Source organism: Notamacropus eugenii, chromosome 2, assembly GCF_028372415.1.
Source record: "Notamacropus eugenii isolate mMacEug1 chromosome 2, mMacEug1.pri_v2, whole genome shotgun sequence".
In the NCBI taxonomy this organism is placed as follows: Eukaryota; Metazoa; Chordata; class Mammalia; order Diprotodontia; family Macropodidae; genus Notamacropus; species Notamacropus eugenii.
This window is the reverse complement of record NC_092873.1, coordinates 60251737-60267542: the sequence shown is the minus strand read 5'-3', so window position 1 is coordinate 60267542 and position 15806 is coordinate 60251737. Positions and strand designations below refer to the sequence as shown.

The 15806-nt window shown below is 46.2% G+C and overlaps 1 protein-coding gene and 2 non-coding genes across 7 annotated transcripts in view; all 3 read right to left on the bottom strand.

Annotated features, from left to right (window-relative positions):
- ATG16L1 (autophagy related 16 like 1) overlaps window positions 1-15806 on the bottom strand; it is a 29751-nt gene that overhangs the window by 2037 nt on the left and 11908 nt on the right. The window contains exons 7-18 of one of the 5 annotated variants that reach the window (XM_072640543.1): window positions 13397-13483; window positions 12701-12757; window positions 12450-12500; window positions 11689-11791; window positions 9948-10053; window positions 5137-5207; window positions 4322-4393; window positions 2485-2605; window positions 1925-2030; window positions 1120-1269; window positions 957-1004; window positions 161-262 (exon numbers count right to left, since the gene is read on the bottom strand). In XM_072640543.1, coding sequence (XP_072496644.1) covers window positions 161-262; window positions 957-1004; window positions 1120-1269; window positions 1925-2030; window positions 2485-2605; window positions 4322-4393; window positions 5137-5207; window positions 9948-10053; window positions 11689-11791; window positions 12450-12500; window positions 12701-12757; window positions 13397-13483 — 1074 coding nt within the window. The remainder of the gene's footprint in view (window positions 1-160; window positions 263-956; window positions 1005-1119; window positions 1270-1924; window positions 2031-2484; window positions 2606-4321; window positions 4394-5136; window positions 5208-9947; window positions 10054-11688; window positions 11792-12449; window positions 12501-12700; window positions 12758-13396; window positions 13484-15806) is intronic. The other 4 variants (XM_072640539.1, XM_072640540.1, XM_072640541.1 and 1 more) reach the window with 4 other exon arrangements.
- LOC140530654 (small Cajal body-specific RNA 6) lies at window positions 3169-3431 on the bottom strand. The gene has a single exon (XR_011976082.1).
- Window positions 11254-11538, bottom strand: LOC140530655 (small Cajal body-specific RNA 6). The gene has a single exon (XR_011976083.1).

The window sequence follows — 15806 nt, the reverse complement described above, 5'->3', positions numbered from 1 at the left end:
CTCTAGCTCCTTGGCCTGCCCCGTCCAGGACCCCCTTGGAGCAGTCTGGATAGAGGCAGAGGGTGGGCATCTTGCAGCCCCTTGATTGCCTCAGGAGGATTTGTCCTACCACCTCAACCCCCTCCAGGGACTCTTCAGCAGGCCCAGGCCATCACCTTACCTGTGTTGCTTTGAAAGGACTTTGTCCACCTTGCCTGTGAGCACGCTCCAGATGTACAGAGAGCCCTCTGCTGAGCCAGCCGCTATGTAGCTGCCATCAGGGCTGGAGCAGGAAGCAAGGAGAGGGAGCAAGTGTTGGGATGCAAATGAGCTCGAGTTCCCCCTTCCCTCGTTCCTCCCAAACATACTGTCATGTGCTATCTGATATCTAAGTGCTGGCCTGAGCTTCATGCATATGTGGAGTGGAGCACACTTGTGTGTATGACACTGCAAAGCTGTCAATGCTGCAGGTGGGGAAGCAAACCTAATACTGCCTGGTCCCTGTGTCCCACCATGACCATAGTCCAGCCTCCTCCTAGGTGCCAGGCCCTGTGCTCAGTAGCAAAGATACAAGGATCAAAATGGCCAAACTCATCAAGTCATTATAGTATATGTTCGATTTCTGTGGGTTTCAGGGGACCAGAGGGGGCAGTAAAGAGGGAAAGGAAACAAGGAGAATTGGAGCAATGAAGGAATTCTGGGCAAAATTCCTCTGAATACATGTGGTTAAGTTGCCTAGATTCAGTCCATCTGTGTGCTGGCCTCCTCGATTCTTAAGGATCTCTTGACAGGGTCATCTGCCAGCCATAGGCACAACGCGTTGTGTGGTCTCACACCGTCATAAATGAAGTACAATGGTGGAGAGGTAGTCAGTGACATCCTCACAAATCTGGCTATATTCTTACCATTAAAGAAAAGACAAACCCCCCCAAACTCTGCCTTCTCAGCTGGTGGCATTTGTGGACATCATCACTCACCTGAACACAACTCGGGTCCAATCAGACCCACATTTGAATCCTGGAGCGCTGAAATCAAACACAGCAGTATAAATAAGAAGGATCACAACCCTCCTTCCATAAAACCCTGCCCCCCAAAACCTGACGTGGCAAAATCTGCATGCTGCCAGAGCCCTTGGGTCACCTGAAAGTCTGTTTTACAGCATTAACTCGTAGGTCAATAATTTTGAGGAGATCATCTCGGGAGCAGCTTAACAGGTCTGTTCTCTCTGGGTTCAAATCGAGGGCCGTGATCTTTCCCAAGAGCTCCAATTCCCGGACTATACTTTCAGATCTAAGAAAGAGGCAAAGAGACATCCTTCATCTTTACTACAAATAAATACCTACCAGCTTGGTCAGAAATCACAGATCCATTTTCAAGTGGTGTTACCAATATAAATGTCAAATCAGGAAGCCCCATGTTAGCTTAAGAAGGCACAAGAATGAAACCTGGCCGGCTGCCCTCACTAGCTGCTCCAATGCAATCTCCCCCTCTGCTCATCTATTTTCCCCAGTTGTTTTCCCTTCGCCTTCCCCGCAGTGGTAACCAAGAGCACTGCTAGGTCTTGTTGGTGCCTCTTGGGGTGGGGAGGCCACCAAGACTCTTCTAGGCTCTTGGGGTTTTCAAAGTGATCAACTTTCTAGCTCAAATACCTCCCTGTCAAGTTCAAATTCCATAGGCCAGAAAAGTCACCCACCAGATACACATTGTGGATGACCCCAGGGGCTCCCTCCCCACTCTGTCAGTTACTGGCTCTCTAATGCTCTCCTGAGGGCAGTAGGCCACACAGAAGAGGCACAGTGGTCTTGAACTAGACAGAGGGAAAGAAACGATTAGGGGGAAAGGGAGTTGGAGAATCTCAACTAATGGTTTTCTAAGTTGCACAATGACACATGACATTAGTGCTCCCTAAATCCTCTTCCCTTGGCTCTTAGGTTAGAGTTTTTACCTTATGTCCCAGAAACGGATTTTCTTGTCAAAATGTCCACTCATCACACACTGTTCTGTGCAGACAATATCATTGCAACTGGATCCGGCAAATACCGTTTTTATACCTGTAAAGGAGAATGGACCTGGCTCACCAAACAGTCCCACCCACCTTCACTAGTGTCTCGGTGAGAGTGTTGCTAGTGCAGTACACCTGGGCCATCATGACTGAATCATCTCTACATGCTAGAGAGTGGGGAAGTGGTAGGAACTAAGTAGGTTCTGAAAGCCTGTGCCTATAGCCTGGGCCTGCTGCTGACCAGTCATTTGACCATGGACAAGTCAATGAGCAATGGGAATGATGCAACTTACAGCCTGAGTGATTACTGTGAAGCTTAAAACCCCACAAGCATTCATTATCTTAACACTCGTACATTTTCATTTTGGAGTATAAAGGTGAACCTGAATGCAGTCTTGAGTGGTGTACTGCTCTACAGGCAACTTTTTATCATAGAAAACAGATGCCTTCACCACTCTTTCTCCTTGTGGGTACAGACACTAGACAATGATGAACTTCCTTACAGACTTTGCTGCGCAGATCCCAGAGTTTGAGGGTCCGGTCATGACTTCCTGAAACGATTCGTGCGTTGTCCAGCAGGAATTTGGCAGACAGGACTTTCCCACTGTGCCCTGTGAGCGTGTGCTGAGGGAGAGAGGCCAGGATAGTAGAACAACAGTTACCCCTGGAGGACTCTGCTGTCCTAAAATGCAGCCAACAAGTGTCACTTGGGACTTGATGGTTCTGGGAGCAGAATGAGGGGACATCACATCTTAGCAGCAGCTCTTTGGCTGCTGGAGGAGGCACCATGGCCAGAAGCACACAGAACAAACAAATCCAAAAACAAAGCAGAGGATGTTTAAAGAATCAAGTATAATATAGTCTCAAAGAAATGGCTGGATTATTTTGACAGTCACAGAAAGGCAATGCCCCATGGAGCATGAGTGTGGAGAACAGATTCCCCCAGAGCATAGTGTGATGCTCAGAACCAAATGCAGTGTGCAGTGGTGGGGTACAAACTACACCTCTAGGCATGGGGCTCACATGGGATGAAGCCACTGAAAGAACCAAGAATGCAAAGCCTCTGATATGGGGACATAGTTAAGAATCCCTCTGAAAACAGTCACTATTGAACCCCATGAGTATTTTTAAACGTGCTCAAGAAATAAACTCCAGAGGGAGGCTTCCAATCCTTTCCTACTCAGAGAGGCCTCAGTTTGCAAGTTTCAAGAGATGTGCTCCCACCAGTCTTTATTCCTTGCCGATTCCCACTGTTGGACACCAACCACAGTGGTGCATTCACTGAAATTCGAGCAAACACACTCATACACATGGGGCATCCCGTGATGTCAGCTGGCCTCTGCTCAGTCACTGCACCACTAGAGCCTGACAGCAAAGAGGCAGCTGGGAACTGGGAAGGTGAGCAGAGCCATCTCAGGGTAGTCAGACCTTTTACTATTCATCACTGACCCCTCTTCTACAAAGAGCAAGGCTCAAATGACTCAACATAGAATCTTCCTTTCTAGGACACAGGTCCAAGTTCCAAGATTTCTCACTTTTTCGGAGAGTTTACAAAGCCATCACTGCATCAAGGCCTGACAGCTGAAGCATCCCATGCCTACAGGACACAATCCACCCCTCACCACTGAGTCTTTGCCGTGGAGGTCCTACCAGGCTGGGAAGTTTGGTCTCCTTACCCCCACCTTTTGGTTTCCCTGGCTTTCTACAAAACTCAGCTCCTGTTTCTTTTGCAAAGGGCCCTTCTTGGTCCCATCTGCTGCTAATGCATCCCCCCTCAGATTACCACCTATCTTCTCTGTGTGTATGTACTTGGTCCTTTTGGCACACTGTCCCCTCAATCAGAATGGACACTCCTGGAGGGCAGGGGCTGTTTCTGACATTCCTTGTACTGCCAGGGTTTCACTCAGTGAAATGCACATGGTAAGAGTGTAATATATACTTGCTGACTGAGAGTCTGAAATCAACTTCAGACATATTCTTTTTAACTGTATAGTAAAAGTAATTACAGCACTGATTTCTGAGGCCCATATGTGTTACAGTTACAAATGGACACCACTGACCTGGTTTCTGGATGAACTTTTTGAATTTTTCATTAGTCTTACTCTGAACACTTATGTCAACATAGGTAACAGAGTCAAGCACCATTGAGGCTGACCTTGGACAAAGTAGAAAGTGCAAATGTGAATCTAGCTATTAAACAAGAACAATCAGTTCTGTAAAATAAAAGAAAGGGCACCCTGGTCATGGAGTTGTCTGGAAAGAAAACAAATATGGAATCAGCTGGCTATTGGCCAGTGCCCACAACTGCATCCTACTTTGGGGGAAGGGAGGGGACCTTACCCGTAATCTGTTATCGTCCACAGTCCAGATCCTGCTGGCAAAATCATTTGAAGCTGCCAAGAGATAAGATCCCTATGGGAACAAAGACACAGAGATTAAGCCTGAAAAGCTTTGGATATCTGTAAACATCCAGTCCCAAGGCCAGAGTTAAATGGGGATTAACTTTCTGCACTACTCAGTCCATGTTCCATGCCCCTGGCCTCCCCACTTCCCCACAAACTGCATGTTCCAGACTCAGCATCTAGCACACACTTAGCAAGTACTTCTTTCCCATTCCTGCCAACAAAACATCTGCAGATACCAAAAAAGACCCAAACAAATCCAGAAAAGGCCAAAGATGAGACGAAAAGATGTAAAAACGTTGTGAGTGCATCAAGGAGCGCCAAGTAGTCATGGGACACAATGAATGGATGGGATGAAGAGAAGAAGGGAGAAGTGAGAGCAATGATGCTCCAGGGGAGCCCCAGGCCTCCTCCAGCCTCTCTTCCCTTTCTTGCTCGTTGAGGGGCTACAGATTATTTCTCAGGTTCCATCTACTTTGAAAACACAGCACCTTAAGGATCCCTTTTAGACGGACAACTCTAGAAATTGTCTTCTGTTTGGTTTGCAGGGCAGGTGTTGCCAGAACTGATCCAATAATCCTACCAATATTTTATCTATATGGCTCTTTCTCTGACCTGGTTTCTGAGTTAGGATGGTGAGAGATGCAAGTGAAATAGTAAAGCCCATCCAATCAAGCTTAAGCACCAATCAGCACAACTGGTTTTCCCTCTACATTTTACCACCTGGTTCATGGGTGTTAAATCAATACTTACAGCACTGTCAAATTCAATGCTTGTGATTCCTGCATTACTGCCAGAAAGCGAGCCCTTCGCCTCACATTTATCTGCATGAAAAAAGAAAAGAAAGAGAGATTACTACCCAAGGAGTGGAAGGGACCTTAGAATCATTGGATCCTATGCTCATGGTACAGAAAAGGAAACTGAGGCCCAGAGAGACTAAGTTTAACAAGGGGCAAAGTCAAGATTTGAATCAGACTCCAAGACCAGAACTCCACTGAACCACAATGTCTCCTAAGGCTAATGGAGAGATTTGCATGAACCTTGAAGCTAAAGTCACCAGGGAATCTGTGCCAGTGCCCAAGGCAACTCTCTAAGAGAGAGGACAAGAATCTCTCTAGGGAGAGGGTTTCCTTACTGGGGGTGGGGTGGAGGGTGGGTCATAATGCCAGTGAAATCACAAGTCTGATTAATGAAAAAGCCAACGAACCCAATACAGGATCACGGCAACAAAGCAATTCCAAGAGGCTGTCTTTCAAGAAGACAAACTTCTAATCAGTAGGGGCAATGGAAGAGGTGACGTGAGAATTCCACAAATCAATCAACAAGGATTTATGAAGCTTACTATGTGCTAGAGCCTGATACATCCTCAAGCCATTCTTTTCATGATAATCCTGCAAGCTGACTCTAAGAGGCAAGGGACAGTTAGTTGGCCATGTTCAGATTAGCATCATGTGGAGGTGACCCTCTAGAAACTCACTCTAGTCATTGATTCAGTTCCTTCTGATCCATAGCAAAAGCATGATCACTGATTAGGATGCAACACAAGCCCTTGCTGAGCTGTGATAATTTTGCAGACAGCTGTGGATCAGAGGATGACTCTGGTCTTGGACGTTGAATGGCCTTCCTCTACTTCACTTGGCTAGTCCAAGGACCCCCCAATGTGTCATTAGGCCCAGAGCCTGAGAAGCAAGGGTCACCTTCATTCCAGATGCAAGACAACATGGTGCGATGCAAATCCAAAGGAATTCAGCATTTATTAAGCACCACTTCTGGGCAAAGAGCATGGAATTAGAGCCAGAGTATCTGGGTGAGAATGCCTATTTGCTATTTGTTAACCATGGGACTGTGGGCAAGTCACTATCTCTCTGGGCCATTTCCTGTCTCAAAAATCAACTGGAGTGGAAAATCCCAAGTCCCTTCCAGCTCTAAACATTATGCCATACTTCTGGGGTTGCCTCAGGAGCTACCAAGTTTCTCCTCATCAAAGGACTTCAAGTGAAAGCTGAGCGATCACTCAGGAAGTGTATGCTGTTGAGGGGATTCTTGTTCAGGTACAGTTTGGACTTGAGGATCTTGGAGGGCATTTGGACAAAGACTGAGAAAACACGGTTAGGCCTTCTACATTAAGGAGCTCTCATCAGTAACACTGACGGTGCTACCCTTCGATGATTTAGTAGCTGGTCTTGGAGAATGGCTGTGGTTGAAATTTCATTATCCTTGTGGCCAAGCTGGTGTTGTATGGAAAGTCTGTCTATTAGTACAGTTACATCTTTGGGTCTAGCTGGTATTTTTCAGAGCTAATGCACCTCTTATCTACCAGATTCTGAGTTCCAGAAACAGTTGGCCCACTAGGAGGTTCAAAGGATTAGAACAGCAAATCAGGACAATCTTATTTGGCTAACACATAGCAAGTTGTTGTTGTTCAGTCATTATTGGTCATGCCTGACTCTCTGTGACCCCAGGTGGGGTTTTCTTGGCAAAGATATTGAAGCTGTTTGCCATTTTTTTCTTCAGCTCATTTTACAGATGAGGAAACTGCGGCAAACAAGGTTAAGTGACTTGCCCAGGGTCACACAGCTATTAAGTGTCTGAGGCTGGATTTGAACTCAGGAAGATGAATCTTCCTGACTCTAGGCCCAATGTGCTACCTGGTTGCTCCTGGACATAGCAAGACACCACCTAAATCCCATTTAAAGTGTTTCAGATTTATATCTTTCTTTCAAATGCATTATCTTCATGGATCAATCGACATGGAGGAGCTTATACCTTCTTGGATAATAATGGCCCCACTGTCACAGACCATATGGCACTCTGTTCTCATGTGATGTTAACAATTCTTTACTTAGTAACAAGGCTGAGTAGGTGAACATATTTGTTTACTAAATACGAAAAAAATTCTCAGATACATCCCTGACTCCTTTGTAGACGCAGAAGGTGCACAGATGTGGAACATGGCATGTATTTTCGGACTTTTTCAGTACACTGATTGGTTTTATTGACTTCTGTTTTCCTTAAAAAAAAAAATTCATTTGTTCTATGAGATGGCTGAGGGGAGGGAGGAGGAACAAGACTGGCAGAAATTGAGGTGATACAAAAACAAAAGTTATCAACAGCAAATATCTTAAAAAGGGGAAAAAAATCCCATTTCTGTATCTTTGATGATGCCTCTACTTCTATTTCACAAAGTGTGTCGGCTGCAGACCAATGAGGAGAAAGGAGAAGCCAATGGTCTATTATTTACAACCATCTGTCAGCAGAACACGACGCATTCAACAACTGCATTTTTGTATGACCTGAGAAACTTTTGCAATGGACAATGACACTTATTAAGCCATCAACTGGCACCTAAGGCACTGTCAGTGATGAGGATTCTCATTTATCTACAATTCTTTCTGAAAGACGATTTTATGACAAAAATGTAGGTAAGCAGAAAAAACCCCAAACCCTAAGGCTCTAACCCCTTCTAAATCAGTGGTGGTTGTGGGAAGAGATCTCATTGAAGTTCGCTGTTATCTTTCCATTTTTTAATGGAAAAGGAGTATGTTTCTAAGCAGCAGCGAAAGGCATGGCTATATCTCCTGAAAGAAAATGACAAGTCCCTTGGTTAAATCACGAGGTCATAAACTTTTTTTGTGGGTATCACAGATCCTTTCAGCAGTCTGGATCCCCTTCTCAGAACAATATTTTTAATTGCATAAAACACAAAGGGTTACATAGGAAGCCAAACAGCAGGTGAACTGGAAGAGCCAACAGAGGTCACCTCCTCCAACCTGCCTCTGGCTCCATCAGCCCTGGGGGCAGCCCAATGCACTTCTGGATAGCTATAACTGGCGGAATGTACAGCAAGCCACCATCTGCCCCTGTGTGACTTCCATCCCTTATCCTTGATTCTGGGACCAAGCAGAACCAAGTTAGAGCCTCTGCCACATAACAGCCTCTCCAGTGTTGGACACCAGCTCATGTGGGCCCCCCTACATCTTCCCTTCTTAACACTAAATGTCCCCAGCTCCTCCAATGGTTTCGTATACACAGCATGTTTCCAGGGTGCCCCTGTCCTGGTCACCCACTCAGACATGTTTCAGTTTCCCTCAGCCTTTCCTAAAATGCAGTGCCTGTAACTGAAGATGGTACTGTGGCCAGATAGGCCCTGTTCAGAGGACAGAGCTCCTCTCTAAATGTAACTCTGGCTAGGGTTCATGCTTGGTCTGCTCTGAACTTTTTAATCTGTTGAGGGTTGCAGTATTTTACCTTTAATTTGTGTTGTCACCATTTTTACATAAATTTATCTTTAATTTGCAAAAACAGACATGTCAAAAACATAAAAGCTAGAAGAAACCTTGGAGATGTTCAAGTTTCATTTAGCTCTCAGAACCAGAATCAGTGGCAGACCTGGGCCTAGAATGCAGGTGCCAGACTCTCATTGAAGATGGTCCAAAAGCTCTTAGGCTAGATGCAATCACTGTTAAGTTTAAGTACATAAGAAGACTTGCCTGATGTGGCTGACTTTCCAATAACTTCAGTTTCTTTTAGCTGCTGTATGAATTCACTAGTTATTCTGTGTATCCTGTGCTTGACTGTCTTTGGACAGCTCTCACAGTTTTGAGCTGCAAAAACACAACCAAGCTCTAGACTTTTAAGTCTTCTGCTCACTGATGACCTGTGCTCTCACCAGGAGGGGGAACAGACCCAGTTCTGCAGATCAGAACCATTTTGCAACTTAGGCTGCCTGTCTCTGAGCTCCAGGGACTGACGCTGGCTGGTCCTTGCGTGACAGAAATCTAGCTGATTGGGGGGGGCCTGTATATGAAGCTCATCTAGTTTGGGAAAGCATTCCAGAGCATCTGTCCTGTGGGCATAGCTATTGAGAGCTCCGGGTCATCTCTACACCTTGAGGAGATATCTCCAGAAGAGAGAAAGAATAGTCAACACTGATCTGTTTTATGGAATCACAGATCAGGAAAGGATCTTCTACCTGCCAGCAGCAGCGGTTGTGAAGGAGGAAGAAGAGGGGGATGCTTGTAGGATGGGTAGAGGAAGTCAGGAGATGGGATTTTTTTTCCATGCCATTCTAAAAACACAGCATTGTGAGCGGGATCAAGGATCCCAAACTTTCAGCAATGAAGCCATCCACTAGGAGCCAGTCACTCCTTCCACTTCTGAACAGCTAGAACACTCTATGTGGTTAGGAAGCTTTTCTTTATATACCAGTCAGAGCAGTACAGCTTCCACCAAACTGAACAAATCTAGTCTCTTCTCTGTGACAACCCTGAATTACTTAAAGGCAGCTAGCACGAACTTTTCTATCATCTAAGCTAAACCTCTCCAAGTTCCTTCAGCTGTTTTGCATATGGCTGTGTCTCCAGTCCCTTCACCAAACTGGTCACTCTCCTCCAGTCTGATCAATACTTATCAATGTCCTCTTGAAAATATGCCCAGGATTGAATAAGATCCTCCCGTGAGTGGCCTCCCTCCTGGACACTAAGTGTCTCTCACAACTTTTCCAAAATGAAATGGAGGTTAACCTGGTGTTCTTAGCAGTTTCTTACTGGACTGTAGTATCTCACCTCCAAACACTTCCCAAAGTCTAACTCTCCGATCCATGCCTCCTGTGGCAAGTAACCTGGAGCCAGGGCTGAACTGTACAGCGTTTACTTCTCCATCATGAGCATCCTGGAAGAAGACAAGAATCCATCTCAGCTCCCGATTGCATTGTCACTCATGCTGATGAAAGCCAACTGCACGGGATCACAAACAAGGTTTAGGGTCCATTTATAAATACAATAAACTGGTCTCTGGGTCAGAGGGCTTTCTAGTACTGGCTTTAATGCTGCTAATAAAACAAACGTGCTCTCAAATAAAAAGTCAAGCACTACAGTTATATTTGAAGAACCACAATATAACTTTCTCAGATGGTCTTGATTGTAGCCCACCTCTCTTAAGTCTGAACTGTCTTTGCATCTATTTTGTTTCCTCTGAGAGTAATGAATTTCAAGCTAATACTCCACTCTAACTCAGGTCTTTGTGCATGAATTGATTGAGAGAGCTTTTCAGAAAGAATGGCATGGTAAAAATCTATGCTCAACTAAGTGCCTCCCTGCTTCAACAGAGCTAGGACATTAGAGCTATAAATGGTCAAGACTTTTTTTCTGCTCTAAGACGACAGGCCTAGGATGTGAATGTCAGCCTATATAGAAGCGCTAGCACTAGGAGGGCCAATTACATCACAGAAATGTCACAACATTTTTATAAGAAATAAAATCCTTCCAAGAAAATCCAACCCTCAAGTCTTCTGGAGTCTGGGACAGATGCTGAAAAACCATTTAAGGTAGTAAGGGCAGACTACTCCTAACTAGTCAAAAGCCAGCAGCAGCGGTTGTGAAGGAGGGGGCTGCTGGTAGGATGGGTACAGGAAGTCAGGAGATGAGATTCTTATTTTGTTCCAAGTTTCTCTTCCCATGCCATTCTAAGAACACAGCCTCACAAGCAGGATGTGATGCTACAGGGTCAGAATTAAGGATGGTGTTATTAGTGACTGTCCAATTACAAGCAGAAACTCCAATGACCTGGCCTCTTCTCTGAAGGACTGCCTTGGGGAGACTGGCCTCATGTTTCTAATAAGGTCTTTAGGGAGTCACTGTGGCGTCTCTTGGTCAATCTTCTGGTAATGACAACTCTCTTTAACTAGCTGGCGGAACAGGATGAATCCCATTCCCAAGACTGTTCCCAGTTTATACAGCCTGCCCACGGGCTTACACTTGGACCACATCTAGCAATGCTGTTTTCTTAGGCTGACAGGTGTATGGCCACTGACCATTATGGTTTTTGGCAAGTGAAGACATTCCCAGAAGCAGGCTGTGAATCAGCCCATGAGGTCTCAGCTTGAAAACTTAAGATCATGTACCATCACATTCCTGTGGCTCTCCACTCCAAGCTCCTCTGGAAAGGTTGTGTTGGACAGCAGCCCAGCATGTCCTTCCCTTCTCTCAGGAGCACACACTGAACATGTCCCCAACTGTCAGCGGCTCCACCATCCCAAGAACAGCATGCCTTAATCATGCCTGGGTAAGAAATGATGGGCTGCTGGGAGCTATGAAGGCCACAAGAAGGAATGTGACTTCTCGGTGCAGTCAGACCTTTTACTTCTCATCACTGACCTCAGAAAACAGCCAAATACTTTTAGATGATAGACTGAGCTAGAGCTCAAGAAGGGAGATCTTGTTTGAGGTCAGTCCCACACCTAAGGGAGTTTGCTTGGCAGTGCTTCCTATGTTTTCTGGCACCACTTTTTGAATGCAATGTACTTACAAAGACATAAACTGCAGTTGTGGGTACCCGCACTTCTTTACTAGAGCTAGGATGAGCATCTGGGTTGTCCTGAGGAACAGGAAAGGAGGAGACAGAACGCCTCCTAAGAAAAAATACAAATGCAAATATGTTAAATTGGAAAACAAAACTTGGCAATCAGCAGGCAAGATGACGGACCAAAGAATCAGACGAACGTGCCTCGTCAGGTTGTTTTTAGTTCTTTCCCATCCCACCTTGGCCAGTTACCAAAGAACACTGACTGAAAACAGCCACGATGAAGGGCCAGTGTTCAGTGCAAACCAGTAGCCCCCATTCACTGTCTGCCCAGTCAGGGTTGGTTTGGGCTGGTCCTGGGGATCAGTGCCCAGACATATCTAACTGCGTACCATTAGAACAGATGGACTGCTGTCTATCTTTAAAAAGACATCTGAGATCAGTGTTGTGCCTCACTGCAGTCTTAATTTTCACTGTGGGAAGAATCCAGCCCATGCTCTTGACCCCAGCAGCATCCAGTGCAAATATCTTTGAAAGGAGAGCCTTTGCTAGCATCAGCATGCTGATTAGGAAGGTTAACACTAAAGAGCATGGAGAGTGGAAGGGTCCAACCATCCCAGCTCCCATCTGGAAGGGCTAAGAGGCACATGCAAAGCTTCCAGGTTAGTACTGGGTATGTCAGATGACTGAGGGCAAAGACACAGGGGTCAGTATTGTCTCTAGGTGCCACACTCACATGCTGGGCTAAGAGTGGATAATGTGTTCACCTGGCAGCATCAGAAGAAGGGTGGTGTCCCAAAAGGGGAGACTCGGACAGACTGGAGGGAAAGGTCAGAGGTCAGCACACAGCAAGATGTAAGAAATAGGAAGTTGAAGGGACAAAAGGGAGGGGAGGGCAAAAGCTAGAAGAAAGGCTGACATTCCAATCCTCTGTATTCCTCATATCACTGATTTTCTTGTGTACACATTTGTATATATACAGATACATATATAAAAAGGTGAATGCGTTCTAACCTACCCAAAGATATTAGTGATAGAGTCCAGAAGGCCTCCAGCAGGCTGGGAGAGTCGCTTACTAAAGAGGACAGGAGGACAGATTTAAACCTTGTGAACAGCACCCCTCCTCCCCAAAATCATCAACATAGACCACACAAAAAGCAATTGAGAAGACCATCCTATTACTACTGAGCCCCAGAACCCACCAAGCACAGAACCAACCAGAAAATGCAAGTGGGGGAGGGGTGGAGGGAGGACCCGGTTGAGAAGAGGAGCAAGGAGAGGAAAGAGCCCAACTCTTGGGACATGTCAAGAAACATAAGCTTTTCTTAAGATGAAACACGTCTGTGCTCAGAGTCTCCAACGGTAGGAATTCTGGCTGCAATGAAATGAGAACCTGAGTTCAGCCCATGTGACACTATTCTTTCTTTAGGCAAAGCTGTGCCATTTTCTAAGCTGTCAGAATTTCATTTAAGACACTGACAAAGTTGAAGAAGGTGACAGTTTGAGGCCCAGCTGCCAGTCTGGGCCCTGCCAGCCACAAAGTCCTTCACACATCTCCTGTAGAACATGGAACATAAGAGGTGGCAGACCCTCCTGATGCCCTCGCTTTGTCCAGTCCGACACAGGCGTCTTCCACGTCCAAAATGTACACTTAGCCTCCCTAAGGAGTACGAAAAATGGCCTTCCTTTCCCTCCCGACACACAGCTTGCTTACGTGGCTGTCCGGCTGACCGTGCGCACAGGCGACGTCTCCTCGGCCACGTCTGAAGTTTCATCCACAAGCACTTCTATGTCATCATCCCTGGAGAAGGATGGGAATGTTTCTACTTTGTGAATTGGCTGGTGGCAGCCCCACCACCAACGTCTCCGGCAAACCCCAATATCATTTTTCACCCATCAACAACCTCTGTAACTAGGCTGCACCGAAACACCACAGGGAAATGTCCAAAGTAAGCACTGAAAGGAAAAACTTCCCTTGGAAGCAAATTTTTGGCTCCTCATTCATACCATGATCCCCTTGGAGTGTCATGCAAGGCTACAGTCAGATCAAGCATTGCATGAGAATTGGTCTTGCCCAGTTCCTGGGACGGGGGAGGGTGGTGGGGGAGATAAACAACATTCTGGCACAAACAACGATCTCTAAGCTGAGGCCCATGCAATGACGGCCCTAGGAATGACTTCATGCATGCAAGCTAAACTAGAAATGAGAAGGCTGGCTGTAGAAGGGAGGGACCGTGGGTAAGGGCCTGCCAAGCATCCTAAGCACTAGCTGGGGGCATGACAGAACAGCAGTCTACAGACAGAAGGTCAGTGAAGTCAGAGGAAGTACCTATCCATGCACTGGATTTATAAGACTGAACTGGAGCCTAAAAGCCACTCAAATTTTATTCTCAGTAGTCTTTATGCTGACACAAGTATATGAATTCCTAGCCCTTCAAAGGAAACTTGGTGTTTCCAGACCAGGATCTGATGCTAAGTGTGACCTCACCATGCCTCAGTCTACTCACTTGTAAAGCAGGGGATGGGTGTAGGCCTAAAGGGGACTTGTGTCAGAAAGCCTTGGCCCCCAAGGAGCCAATCAGTGGCCTCAGAGCTCCACTTTCTGCATAGCCAAGGGGATGCAAAAGGCTACTCCTCCTAGCAAAGCCTCTGCACCAATGAGTCATCAATTTTCTGCGTTGGCTAAGTTAGGTGGTGGTGATGTTTTTAAATTTAATCCCCTCCCCCACCCCAAAAAAACATTCGCCCTCTCTGCCTGCCACTGTTCTCTCCCTGACTGAGGGAAGGCTTAAAGGCTTCCTGCTGAGGGTAGGGGAGGGAGAGTAAACGAGAATGATGAAGATCTCATCTACTCTACTGAAGTCCACCAGAACCTGAAGATGTGTGTCCACCATGGTTTGCAGCGTCTAGCACACAGACCTGACCTCGGAGACTGGCGGCTCTTCAAGGATCCTGAAAGATTTCCTTCTCTCCACGTCCCTCTTCCGAAGCAGCCACACTGGGAACTAGGGGACATCAGGCTCACATGGTGCTGACCCTTAAGTATCCTTGGGCCCTGGGCAAGTCATTTCTCTCAGTATCTTTCTGCTAAGTGTCTTGTGGGACTGTTGATGGCATGAGTTTGAGCTTGAAGGAAGCTGAGAGGCCACCTCATTCAACCACTTTTTTTGACAGGTGGAGAAACCAGGCCTGGCCACCTAGAGGACTTGCCCAACATTACCTGGCAACCTTAAACCTGCCACGAATGAAGTTACTATCATTTTATAAAGACCCTCCCAACTATGAAAGAGAGCCTCCATGTGCCGGGGTCTGCCCCATGGCTGCAGAATGGTGCACATCATTAAGTCAGGTCTAATGTTGTGGGGAGTAGACCACTTTGAAGTTACTATCATTTTATAAAGACCCTCCCAACTATGAAAGAGAGCCTCCATGTGCCGGGGTCTGCCCCATGGCTGCAGAATGGTGCACATCATTAAGTCAGGTCTAATGTTGTGGGGAGTAGACCACTTCTCTGCATTTGATGACTTCTGAAACGATTTGTGGAGCACTGAAGGCCATACCAAAGTGCCTGTATTTAACTCAATCAATTATGCAGGATCTGCTTCATCAATTAGGCTTCCAACATGGCTGGGGAAGACTTAGGTCCTTTAAGTGACGAGGTGCCAAACATCCAGCCAAAGCATCTCTCCCACTGTGACGAGGCCCTGTCCCATTCTGACCTGCCACACCACACTGGGAAGGGGTTTCAAACTGTGAAGATGCAGAGTGAAAAATGGACTAAGACTAAGACATAGGATAGTTAGGAGATGCCCAGAGGTATTTAAAGAAACCAAAGGCCAGGGTCTGTCTTTGTCTCTGAGCTCCACCACCCAGTAGGGGCCTGTACCCAGCAGGAAGAGGAGGGAAACAACCAGGAGTTTGGTAATCATCAAATGATAGCCACAAACATTTAGGGGAGGAGGAGAAAAGGGCTCTCAAGCCCTGGCATATACTGAAGGAAAAGCCCTGCATGCAAGCAAAGTTTCATGGCCAATGGCTTTGTTTCATAGGCGCTTCAAAGCTATTTTGTTATTTCTGAAGCATGCATCTGTTCCCCAAAGTTACCCTTGAGAGGTCAGTACAAA